Source organism: Rhipicephalus microplus, chromosome X, assembly GCF_043290135.1.
Source record: "Rhipicephalus microplus isolate Deutch F79 chromosome X, USDA_Rmic, whole genome shotgun sequence".
NCBI classification, from domain to species: Eukaryota; Metazoa; Arthropoda; class Arachnida; order Ixodida; family Ixodidae; genus Rhipicephalus; species Rhipicephalus microplus.
In genome coordinates this window covers 222,638,302-222,651,848 of record NC_134710.1, presented here as the reverse complement: position 1 = coordinate 222,651,848, position 13,547 = coordinate 222,638,302, and the positions used below count along the sequence as shown (strand labels likewise).

Sequence of the window (13,547 nt, the reverse complement as noted above, 5' to 3'; positions counted from 1 at the left end):
GTGCTAACACTGCATGCCAATGATAACGTAAATGTCCTTTGTGTGATGCCTCAAAATTCTGTCAGTAACCTTTTGAAGAAGGGCCTGGCCCCCTCTTGCTTGGCAATCATTTGTAGATGCACACATTCACACCCCCCTATACATACAAGAACGACAGGGTTGAGGGCCTTCCTGGAACGTTTTTGAGCAGAAGCAGACTTCAAGCTCTAGGTACTCCTAATGTGCTGGTACCACAGACACATGATTGTCTGTGAAAATTTGTAAAAACCCACCGCAGTAGTTCAATAGCTGTTGTGCTGTTCTGATGAGCTCATGAGTGCTCCTGGCTGCAGAGACCACATTCTGATGGTAAATATTCATGAACCATGCATTTAGATCACAGTAAGGAACCTCAGGTTGAAACCTTAAAAATTATAACACAAGGCAGGGAAGTGCGTAGACCTTAGGAGAGCCAGAAGAGCAAATGCCAGGATGCGTGTACCATGTGCATGCAATCGCACCCATTTTTACATATGTCATACACTTGTGTGGCAGTACCAAAGGCTTATGCGATTTTACTGCTGCTCAAAATCGTAGCTAACAGCAAACACACGGCGTTACTGTGAAAACTGCACAAGCTCACAAAAATGTTGTAATGCGGAGCACAACATGTTTAAATGACATGTGGGGCGAGCATGTACGTTTCACGTCCTCTCTTGCACGTTACTTTCACATTATCATGGAATCAATTCACTGGAAAAGTGTATTGCCTCACAAATTCAATGCCGCAAAAATTTTTAAAATCGGTCCAGTACGAGTGAATTACGAAGATTTGTCACACGCTGCTATCGTATTTTCTCTTCTCTCATCCCGACAAAAGCGCTGGAAGCTTAGCATGTAGGGGCAAACAAAAAACGTCACGCGCGCCCTGTGACCTTGAGCACTTTTTTCTTTTTTTTTTTGGAATACGTGGCTTTTTTAGTGCGATAGCGCGCGCACGCGTGGACAAGTGACGGCCTCCTTCGGCGATCTCTGTAACGACCTAGTGCACTATGTTAAAATCAGCCAATTGCTGATAGATGGGCTTACTACGAGGGATTTTTGGACTTATTGCGTGATTTTTCGAGAGAAAAGAAAGCAATTTTTAGCTGACTTCGATAATTTATTGTGAATTCCAGGCCACGTGCTGTGCTATAATATTTGACTCGCATGTTGTCGGGAGCCCTTACTACCGATCGGCAGCATTTTCTGATTATGCTCAAAAAGTGTTGCTGGGCCCCTTCCAGGGGACTCCTTCCACTACATGGAATTTATGTAGTGTTTTTTTCCGAAGGCGTTGCAAGTAACATCATGGCTTTGCGTTAGGACACCTGCTTGCCATGCGGACGGCCCGGGTTCGATCCTCAATGGGACCAAAAATTTTATTCTTTATTTTATTTGCTTCTTTCTCGATTTTTTGCTCACAATCAACGGTGCCGACAGCGGAATTTCTGCGACACGAGTTGTGGCATTAATAAATAAAAAAATAAATCAGTGCAGTTGCTGTCAGTCGCACTTGGTATAAGTTGCTGATATAAAGAAAAATTGATGCTGCATTTGATTTTTAATATAAAATAAGCTTTTTTTTATCAGCTTGATCTTTGATGTAAGACTAGCATCAAACGTTTTTGAATCTGCACTTTTATAGCTGTTGAGTAATTCTATACGGGTGCTGGTGTTTATTTATTTATTTTCACATACTGCATCCCAATTGGGGTTTGCCAGGAGTGGGTTTTTTCTACATTGGAACTCAAACATAAAAAGAACTACAACAAACAAACAAGAATCCATAATTATGCATGGTAGACTCCGGCCAGGCCCGTAGCCAGAAATTGTTTTAGAAAACACCTATTTTCATTACTTTTTTCACCGTAACCCCCATTCCCTGGCTACGGGCCTGATTCTGGAATACGAATATACCAATGAATGTTATGTTTACAAGTGCATCCTTACAGAGAGGCAAGCACAAAACACCTTCTAATACGAATGTACATTCTATTCCAGGCACATTACAATCTTGGTCATTGATTTTTTTTTGAAAACCATTTTTTTCTATGACAAACACAGGCTATTGCCTATTAGTTGCAATTTGAAAGGCACTTAATTTGCAGATGTGAAACCATGAGCCAAGTGTTATGCCTAATTTTACACATTTGCTGGAACCACATGCAGCTATGGAAGCAACTATCAAGACTCCAACGGTCACTGCTGCTGGTGCTTGCTGTGGCCGCTCTGGTACTTGTGGCATCACGCATGGGCCAAGCTCCTGTTCCAGCAGCCCCTGTTGCGGAGACTGGCCGACCTCCTGAGGAGGCAACACCTCCGCAGATCTTACACTCAACTCCTCAGCCCCCGGAGGATATAAAGGTCACCCTTGGGCACAGTTTCCTTGGGGCAACACAAGAAACAGCCTTCTCGCGTCTCTTCCAGCAGAGTGTGGTAGATGGCTGACATTCTTGCATCATGTGTTCTATGACATGTTCCAGGTTCTTGCAATGCACAGTCAAAGCCAAGAACACTTAAGTGCAGTTCATCACAGATAAGCACTACTGTTGCTGTGTGCATGTAAAAAATCTACATGTTAAAGGCTTGTGGGCATCGGGCAAGCTAAAATAAAAAAAATATATATAATTTTTTTAAATTTGGGAAATGAAACTTCGTGGGCATATTTGGCACATTCACCCTTTTCATAGAAACTCCCACTTCTGGCCTAAAAGCTGCCTTTTCATAATGAACACGCACCTCAAGTGTGCTATGCACTTGAGCTAATGTTCATTTTTATAGAATATTTTCTGTAACAAGAATGAAAACGCATTTCTGGTATCAGTAATAAATAAGAAATGGTCTGAACACTATGTAATAGTAGCTGTTCTTATAGCCATTTTAATCCAAAGTTACAGTACACATTTTTTGCACGTTTGTGCTTCAGTGTGTGTATTTTTCGAATGCTTTTTGCTCTTAGCTGCATTACACCGAGTGTATTTCGTGCCTGTTGAGGTGCCAAGGGCAAGGAAAGTCTTCAGAAAGTGTAAGTTTAAGGTAACCAAGGCAGGTGTCTCACAAAATAAATGGATACGGACGACTTACTGAGGCACCAAACGCTGAACCAGCATGTTTTTGGAAGGCGAACCTAATGCCCACAAGATAAATTTGCTTGCAGTTGTCCTCAAGGCATTCAAAACCATATATATCTTAGCCTGAGCTGCTGATGAATTGCCTCCATGAATGAACCCCAAATGCAAATGAACAATTCAGCTATGTTGTTTCTGGGAATGCACCTCGAAAAATGTCTTTGTTGGCCATCAAAGTCTGACGATTGCGACATTGAATGTTGTTGCTTCATTCAATAACGACACCATTGTACAGACGAACATCTTGAAATTTTCAGGCTGGAAGCCTGGCCTCAGCATGGTTAGATTGCATGAAGAGGTTTATCACAATGAAAGATACTTGGAACAGAATTGCAGGACAGCTCAGCAAAGAGGCAAGACGAGCAAAATGACGGCCTGAAAATCAGAAAAGGACTTTGACCATGACTACCAAGGTGGTGCCTGCTAAATAAGTTACTTGAATTGTGTCTGTGTGAAAATGTTTACATTTAATTTGTTTTCCTACTAGAAAGAGCTAGGAAGAGAAAGAAGTTGTCAAGAAGAATGGAAGAAGCAAATAGATATAAAGAGACAAAAAAAAAAGGGAAAAAGAAAACTGTTATCTCAAAACTATGTTTTTTCTTTCTTTGGTACCATTATTTCTAATGTATTATAAGATAACGAGCTGATTTTGTTTATTATCATCTCTATGGAAGTACACAACTCCTAAAGCAGAATTGAAGTTTTGCGCTGTGGAGTTCTCGCAGTGTAAATTTACAAATGTGCAAAGTAAGTCAATATTTAGGTACTAGTGAAAAATATTTAGCAAGGATGAGAATGTTCATGAAAGTTTAGCAATTCCACTTCTGTGAAAATTACATAAAGTTTGGAAGAAAATGATATATGCATTATGTGGACACCACTTGTGTTTCCTGAGCAAATGGTACCTCAACATGGTCAATGGGAAGTATAGGGCCTACCCTGTGCCCTCAAGAGAGTGAGGTACACATACCTGTGGCTTTGTGTGTTTGGAGAACCTGGAATGGCTTAGACACTGTGCAAGTGAAATTATCAGTTTTTTTTGTTGGGAGAGAGGGGCGTGGCTTACATGGAAAGATTTTTAATGCTGTACTTGAAATAATTCTCTCAAAATAGCAGATGTAAGTGAATCTCAAATACTTCTTAGCTAGCATATCAAGATCATTTTCCAAAATAATTTATTTCAGTCCTAAACTTTCACTTGAAACTGTTTTTAATATGCAGTTTTTTCTTTGTTTCCATCAAAACATAATGAGAAAGCTAAAGGCATTGTCTTTTGGTCTTTTTGAGCTTTCAGTTTGTTATGATTAATGCACAGTATGATTCTTTTGTAACAGCATTCATTATGAATAAAATACTTGCAGTTATCTTTAAACTGCATCATGGCACTGATATTTAGCTCTTTACTAGTTTTTTAAACATAAATTTGTAAATAACTAAGAAGTGCATTGCTTCATGCTAATTGGTAGGCTTGTGCAAATAGTAAATTATAGGTTCAAATAATTTTGAATTGAATATAAATAGCATTTGTGACATATTATAAAGAAAAATGAGCACATTTTTTCTACCCTAACTACCCTAACCTTCACAGTATATATATATATATATATATATATATATATATATATATATATATATATATATATATATATATATATATATATATATCCTGCCCACGGCAAGTTATCTTTTCACCCACTTTTCTTTCTTCTCATTTACATTACAGTTGGCCTAATAACTTCCCCTATACCTTCCTTGGCATTATTTTCTGTTAGATCTCATTATATTGTGTAAAACACGAAAAATGAGCCCTCAAGTATACACTTGTTTCCCTTATATATATATATATATATATATAATAAATTGAAACAAGGCATGGGCAAATGTCATTTTTTTAGGCTCAAAAGAAGTAGAAGCAACATTGAATAGGAGCAGGATTTGATTTTCTGTAGAATGCCACTGATAATGGGTGGAATATGCTACATTTTAAAGTTTAATATTGATACGTGATATGGAACTGTCGCCCCGACTCAGCTGAATTGGCACCCAAACGAAGAAGACGACAACGTTGTTGTTGTGGGTTGGACTCTAGAGCTTCTCCCGTTGGCCTGCATGACTGTGCGCTCTCTAAGCCGTCAGCAAGACCAGCTCTCGTTGAATAAATCTTCCCCGTAACATCTTTTGGTGGAGGTGCTGAGCGCCAAGTTATACAGACGGAGGTCGAGAAAAGTCTGAGTAAAGACATCATTGAGCTTTCTATTTTATTTTTATTTATTTTATTTATCATATACTGCGAACCTTTTAAGGTCCAAGCAGGAAAGGTACAGCAAGTTCGAAGATAAAATAAAGGTACAACAAAGTTACAACAAAATTGATACTGGTATACACGAAATGTAAGAAAAACATAGAAATCACCATCAAATTATACTCGTTTCCAGAGGGCTGAGTACACCCACTGCAACACAATCCATAAGCAAAGCACCACACTCTTAGGCACACAACAAGTTGTTAAATCAAACAAGTATTGTGAAAGCCAGGAAACACAAGGCGCATTTTATGGTGAAAAGGAAAGAAGAGTAGAGTTTCGGGGCAACAAGTTCCACTCAGAGATTGATTTCAAGAAAAAAGAGTGTTTGAGAGTCTTTCATCGAGTCCTTGGGCATCCCCTGTGGTCTAGTTAAAAAGAAGGACAACACCTGGCGCTTTTGCGTCGACTATCGCCACCTGAATCGGATCACTAAGAAGGACGTTTATTCTTTACCCCAAATCGATGATGCCTCCACGGCGCCAACTATTTCTCGTCCCTCGACCTTCGATACGGATACTGGCAAATTTCGGTCGACGATCGCGACCACGAGAAGACAGCATTCATCACACCTGACGGCCTTTACCAATTCAAGATCATGCCTTTTGGGTTGTGCAATGCCCCGGCTACTTTTGAGCGTATGATGGACTCTCTTCTTCGCTATTTCAAATGGTCGACCTGCTTTTGCTATCTGGATGATGTAATCGTTTTCTCACCCTCCTTCGAAAGCCACCTGTCTCGTCTCTCGGCCATTTTCGACGTTTTTCGTTGCGCTAGTCTCCAACTGAATTCGTCGAAATGCTCATCTGGACGCCGGCAGATTAAACTACTCGGCCACCTTGTTGACGCCACTGGTGTTCAACCCGACCCTGACGAAGTCCGTGCAGTCCGAGAGTTCCCGGTTCCGCGTTCCACACAAGAAGTTCGCAGTTTTATTGGGCTCTGCTCATACTTCCGCCGCTTTGTCTTCAACTTCGCGGATATTGCTCGGCCCCTCACGGATCTCCTCAAAAAGAATGTGGCCTTTTCTTGGGGAAGGGACCAAGAACATTCCTTCGCGTCGCTAATTACCGCCCTCACATCACCACCTGTGTTGGCTCATTTTGATCCAGCGGCTCGAACAGAGCTTCGCACCGATGCAAGCGGCCATGGCATTGGTGCTGTACTCGCTCAGATACAGAATGGCACCAACCGTGTGATAGCCTACGCTAGCCGCCTTTTGTCGCAAGCGGAACAAAATTATTCCATCACTGAGCGGGAATGCTTAGCCCTCGTTTGGGCTATTGCGAAATTCCGTCCGTACTTATACGGACGTCCGTTCGCAGTCATCACGGACCATCATGCGCTTTGCTGGCTGTCGACGCTTAAGGACCCTACAGAAAGACTCGGCCGATGGGCACTTCGATTACAGGAGTACACGTTCTCGGTTGTTTACAAATCTGGAAAGCTGCACAGCGATGCTGACTGCTTATCCCGGCACCCCATTGGTCCACCTAGCTCCACTGATTTGGAATCCGATGCCTGCGTTTTAGCCATCACTGACTTTCTGAACGTGGCCGACGAACAGCGTTGAGATCCATCGCTGCTCATCATCATTGAGCACCTTCAATCGCGTTATGCTGACCCTTCTCTTAGCAGATACCTACTTCAAGACAACGTTTTGTACTGCCGCAACTTACGCCCCGACGGCGCGGAACTTTTACTCGTCATACCGCATCACCTACAAAAGGATGTTCTGCGACAATTCCACGACGCTCTGTTCGCTCAATTCCACTCTGTTCCCCGTTACGTCACAACATGCGACCCCTGCCAGCACTGAAAGAAGCCTACGACTCCCCCTGCTGGTCTTTTTCAACCTATTGAAGTTCCAGCCGAGCCATTTTATCGAGTGGGGTTGGACTTGCTAGGTCCCTTTCCTACTTCTACAACTGGAAATGAATGGATTGCAGTGGCCACAGACTATGCCACTCGGTATGCAATCACTCGAGCGCTACCAACCAGCTGCGCAACTAACGTTGCCGACTTCCTGCTGTACCACATTATTCTCCAGCATGGCGCTCCGTCTCACCTGCTCACAGACCGTGGTCGCTACTTTCTATCTCGTGTGGTTGATGATCTACTCCGATCTTGTGCTACCCGTCACAACTTCACCACATCTTACCACCTTCAGACTAACGGCCTTACGGAGCGCCTAAACCGCACATTGGCAGACATGCTTGCCTTGTACGTATCTACCGACTACACTGATTGGGACATAGCTCTTCCGTTTGTAACCTTCGCCTATAACTCGTCGCGTCATGAAACAGTGGGCTACTCCCCTTTTTATCTACTCTTCGGACGTCATCCCTTACTGCCCTTCGACACACTGCTTTCATCAGACCACCCATCCTCCACTTCGTACGCTGAGTATGCGATCACCCGGGCCGTCACGGCACGCGCGGTAGCGCGCACTCGGTTATCGTCGTCGCAGACAGCACAGAAGTTCCTTTATGACCGTCGGCATAGAGATGCTGTTTTTTCTGCGGGATCTCTTGTTCTCCTGTGGCTCCCATCTCGACGTGTTGGCCTCTGCGAGAAACTACTATCGCGATATGCTGGGCCCTACGAAGTCATTCGTCAGGTCACACCTGTGACCTACGAGATTGCCGCTACCACAAACTCATCAGCTGTTGCACCCAGAACGGAAGTAGTCCACGTTTCTCGTCTCAAGCCCTACAACGCCGACTCGCTCATTTAACAGGCACCGAGACGGTGCCTTACGGGTCAGGGTGATGATACGTGTATGGAACTGTCACCCCGACACAGCTGAATTGGCACCCAAATGAAGAAGACGACAACGTTGTTGTTGTGGGTTGGACTCTCGAGCTTCTCCCGTTGGCCTGCATGACTGTGCGCTCTCTAAGCCGTTAGCAAGACCAGTTCTCGGTGAATAAATCTTCCCCGTAACAATATACTTAACTTAGATCATATAGTAATATGTTTATCAACCTTGAAGCGAGACTTTGTGGCAGTGAGAACTTTATCTTTGAAAGCGTAGTCATGGTATAGCACCTCTCCACTGCAGTGAAACCACCGTTACTTATATGCAGATCAATATACATCTATACTTTCATTTTGAATACTTGAAACTCTCCTATAACTAAATTCGTATCAAAGCAAATTTCAATATGTTATTATTTATATTAAGTGTTTGAATATATGCAAAAGCCTACTAATTGGTAATCTATAGCTGACAGCTATTTAGCACAGGATCTACAAAAAACATACAAAAGCAGAAAATGCACACTCGCCAACTTCTTACTTACGTTTCATGACAGATTCTGTTTGTATATCCCCTTCAGGCATGAAGTATGTAGAACTGTCTAAATATGTCGAATTTACACTACTTTATTCCCAGGTGTTGATTATTCTATTGCTACAAAGCAGGCTTTTATATTATATGTATGCATTTTTTAGTAGTCAATCTTAATTTCAGTGTAACTAGAGGTCTTCTTATTCTGGAGTCAGTTGTCTTCTATAGAACATAGTTAGGGCTCAAAATACCGAACCTGTGAAATTCGTTATTTGTCATATTCATTTCGAGCAAACCAAAATTATACCTTTGACTTGGCTCCTGAAAAGTGGCACATCGATTAACTCATCAAAAGTGTTTTCAGCAAAGTGGTCATCTGTGGCAACATGCAGCAAGATAAAAAGAAACGAAGATTTATTGATTATATGGCAGAGCTTCAATTCATCCCAAGTTGTAGTGTATGGTCTTCCTTGGCCACTAGTCAACACAACTAGCTAAAACGAGTTGCATACATTAATGTAGACCCAGACCCTTAAAGGGATATACAGTGAACAAAAAATAACCACTTGTTCGTAGAAAACATGTGCATTAGAAGTGCTGTTTACTGCCAAAGAAATACATTTTCGTGCTGGCATCTGCTATAAAGTTCTTTATAACACACATGTTGTAGGATAACATAAATACAGTCGACTCTCATGAATTCAAACTCAAAGGGACCCTTGCATGTTGTTTGAATTATTAAGAAGTCTGAATCACCAGAAGTTTTCATATATGACTCTAGGCAATATGACACCAGACGTTATGATTACGATTTGATATGTGCCTTCAAGAGAAAGCTCTTTATGCCTTGAGTGCAGCTCTGCTCCGTTTGAGTTTTGTGTTGCAGAGCCAAGGCTACGTGATCTTCTAGTGCAGATTTTTGTGAAGAAAAATGTAGTGCCCTTGTTGAGAACCAGTTGCGTGCCATCATCTTCATTACAAGCAGTCTTGTCAGAAGGCTTTTACTTGAGCGCATTTCTGTGTTTTGGAACTGCAATCTGCCTGGAAATTTTGCCCCATTTTTTGTGTAAAACAATTTTTGTGGCTCTATAGTACTTTTGAATGAGTTCTCTGTATGAATGAGGTTTTCATCTCTAAATACAAACTATTGGTATGATATTGCCTAAAATTTTATACGTAGTCAGCACAGCCACAGCCTCCACAGTGCCACGGAGGAACCAGCAGTGTTTCTGAAAAACATGGCCGCACTGCCCGTTTTGAATCTATTAACTGGCAGCCGTGCGCTCTGTAGCTTGTAACCTCCGAACTGACGCTTACATTTGCTTTAGATTGAGCTTCGTTAACACCGTATTCGTGCTGATTTGGCAGTATTTTTTAGTGACATACTCACATAATCGATGCTGTAGGCTTAGTACGGAACGATGGGCACTTCCCTAATCTCGAAGGACATACATTACACGTTAGTTAGTTTTTTTCGAATACTTAATAGCTTACATCATTTGTCCAGGTGCCATTTTGAGGACGCGCTCTTTTGTTTTAGGCTACGCTTACTAGGCAGACTTAGATGCTTTGTTGACTGCTGGAACCATTTCTGGGAAGGACACGGATCCATACATTTAACGCAAAAAACGCGGTGCTAGAAGCAAGCAGATCGGAAGCATCCCACAGCAGACAACACGGGTTGCTGGTGTAGCAGTCACCCAAGATGCTGTTTTGCAGTGACAGGGACCACGACCAAGAAAAGCTGCTGAACGACTTTGACCTCGGTGTGTTGCACAGAGTCGTGCACAGTTTCTATTAAAGTAAGGAAATTTCAACAGTGTGCAAGCTCATCGCTAGCAGCACTCGCCGCTTGAACCCAACATGTCAAGAAAATATGCTTTTAGATGTGCTTGCCCTCCTGATTGGCCGAGAAGGATCGCAGCTTCCACAGTGCTGCACGGAACTGCTGAAGCAGAGTGTAGTTCTTTCTCAAAGTTTTCTGCTGCTGTCAGAAATGTTTCGACTGTGATGATTATGTGAGCATGCAAATTTTGAAATAGCTGTAGGAAAGCAGGCGAGATTTTTCGCTATGGACACACAAAAAGTACATATTAACAGAATGACAGAGTTTGAATTATGCAGCATTTAAATACATTCAAAGCATAGCGGGTCAACCAAAAATTTGCGTTTTGTTTGAATTAAAAAGCGCGAATGATCAGAGTTTAAAGTATCACGAGTCTACTGTAGTTGCGTTCTTTCTTATTTTACAGCATATGCGTAGCGCATCAGGCATTAGGTCATAGTTGTAAGTCGACTCTGTGCAATTTATGTTTATGTGTCTTTTTCTTAGATCCTTCACATAAAAGCTGTTAGCATACTAATCAGAAGTACCACAAATCACTTAAAGCAATTCTTGAAAGGAGAATGCAAGGATTATTTGATTAGCTCATAGCATTTGTTTACAAGTTAGGCTTCCATGGCGTACATTTCATGGTGGAACTTGTGTCGGCACTAATGCACTTTGGGGGGGTGCTGACACCCTCTGTAAAGTTGTTTGTGTTGCGTGGCGCACGTGTCTCGCCCAAAAGCCACATTTTGGGTTACAAACACCGGGCGATAGATATTGTTGTGTTCGCGTTGAGCACCACTATCATCATGTTTGTTACAGGATGGATTGATGGATCGATTGATATGGCTGTACCCTTTAGATTGGGCGGTGGCTAACGTCACCAAGCCGTAATACTTAGTGAACCAAAAACTAGATTTATTTTTTTTCTCTTTAAATAGTGAGGTTGAGCACTCGTACTTTGCAGTGAAGGGTTTAATTTTCATTCGTGCCTTGACTTTAGCCACCAATCAGATAACCTCCTTCTTGTTAATTCTACCCACTTAAAGTCTATTTTGCCCTCCCTGTCCCTAAACCCCAGTGCTTTGAAAAACTCTGCGCCATCATCCTGAACTATAGGGTGAAGCCCTATAATTCTGGATGATGGTAGTCGTAGCGCCGGAAGTGACCCCTGGCGGAAGCAAGCCTTGGTGGCGGGCGAGAGTTGAGCCATAGCCTCCTCTATAACTTTGTGCCTGAGCTGTCAGTCTCTCAGCGCCGTCCCCCGAGTCTCTGGTTTGGCGCCTCAGCGCTCCGCCAGGGGCGCTCGCATCCCATAATAGCTCGCGCCGCACTTGCTGCAGCAGCAGGCGCACAACGCTACGCCGCGGTTTTCCCGTCGCGCACAAATTTGGTTTGCCGTGCTCGATGTAAAGCTCTGCTTGGCCCATTGTGTTTTCTGCTTGCCCTTGATGTTTTTTCTGGCATGGTGCATCTCCTCCAAGAGCTTCGTTAACTGCAGCGCTCGCTGAGAGAGCCGTGACTGTAGCAAGTGCGCTTTCTCTCAACTTTTGGTCGATTCGGGTAAGTTCTTTGTTAAAGATCGTTAAGAAATCCGCTTGCTGCAAGGAATCGTGCCTAAACGCTGTATTTTTGTTATCTGCAGCACTACCCTAAAAAAAAAAAGGCGGCTGTCCATGCATGGTCAGAAGTTTGGCTACGCCCCGAACGCTCCACAGTGCCGTACTGCTGCGTACCACGCTGCAAAGCATGGAGCGGCCGGAAAGAAACCGGAGTATCTTTTCACGAAATTCCGAGCGACCAAGAACTTCGCGAAAAGTAGCTTAAGATAATCTCGAGAGACAACTGGACCCCGAACAGCAAATCTTGCTGTTCTACCGTTTGCAGTCGACACTTCGTCCCGTCTGACGTTAAAGAAGGGTGCGCGACGCGTGAAGAAAGGCTCTGTGCCCAGCGTCTTCCACGAGTACCCGTCTTATTTGCAACCTTGCAAACAAACCGAAAGCAGTGATGCGGCCCTCAGGAAGTGATGTGGCGCTCAGGAAGCGTGCTGTGGCTGTATTAACTGCCGAGCCAGCAAGGAAAAAAAGAGCAGTCGGTGGTGGCGCACCACATGTGTTTACGGACTTACGAGATGACCAGTCGTGCACTTTGGACGCCCTACTTGTTGAAGAAGTGCCCAACTCCAGCAGCAGGACTGATCAAGGCTTCGTCCCGAGAACGGCGCAGGTGAATAGAGCAGTGCAAGTAGCCTCACGCATTTCGTTGCCAATCATCGAAAGACGGAAGTGGAAGCGTAAGGAACGCGAACTCAGGGCGCAGGTTGAAAGGCTCAAAAGAACTGTTGAAAAATATAAAAGGGAGCTTCAGAAACTTAAAGAAGACTGCTATGTCCCAGCGTTTTTGCAGGTTGTCGAGCAGGCAAGTGAAAATGAGTTGGCTGCCTCAATACTGCTGGAGCAGGTCAAAAATTTTCAGAAGGTGAAACCGACGTGGTCCGAAGTTACAGTCCGCCACGCAGTGGTCCTTCGTAACCTCTCAGCGAGGGCATACGAACGCATAAGGAGCTCAGGGCTACTCCGCCTACCCTGTCGAAGCATGCTGGAGCGCTTCCTCGGTTCGTCATGCAATGAAGTAGGCGTCACAGACTTGATTAAGCAGAGGCTGTCAGCTGTCAGCTTGGCGAAGTAGACTACGGCGACTGCTTGCCGCAGAAGCAACCGGGCAAGCCAGAAGAGCCAGTTCTTGCAAACTCGCTGCTTTGCTTCATTTTAAGTGGCTTGTCAACGAGATATAAGATTCCCGTAGTCTATTTTTTTTTACTAGAAACTGCACCGGTGAAAACCGTCACCAGATCATGATGAACATACTCAAAGAAGTTGAGAGTATAGGCTTTAGAATCGTGCGGATCGTTACCGACAACCATCGGATTAACGTGAAGGCGTTCCAACTGCTATGTGGGGGTAACCTCAAGCA

General features: G+C 43.4%; 1 protein-coding gene across 1 annotated transcript in view; it reads left to right on the top strand.

Moving 5' to 3' along the window:
* alpha-Man-Ib (alpha-Mannosidase class I b) overlaps window positions 1-13,547 on the top strand; it is a 122,695-nt gene that overhangs the window by 13,464 nt on the left and 95,684 nt on the right. The window contains exon 2 of the mRNA XM_037435677.2: window positions 2,191-2,385. Within this exon, the coding sequence (XP_037291574.1) occupies window positions 2,191-2,385 (195 nt within the window). The remainder of the gene's footprint in view (window positions 1-2,190; window positions 2,386-13,547) is intronic.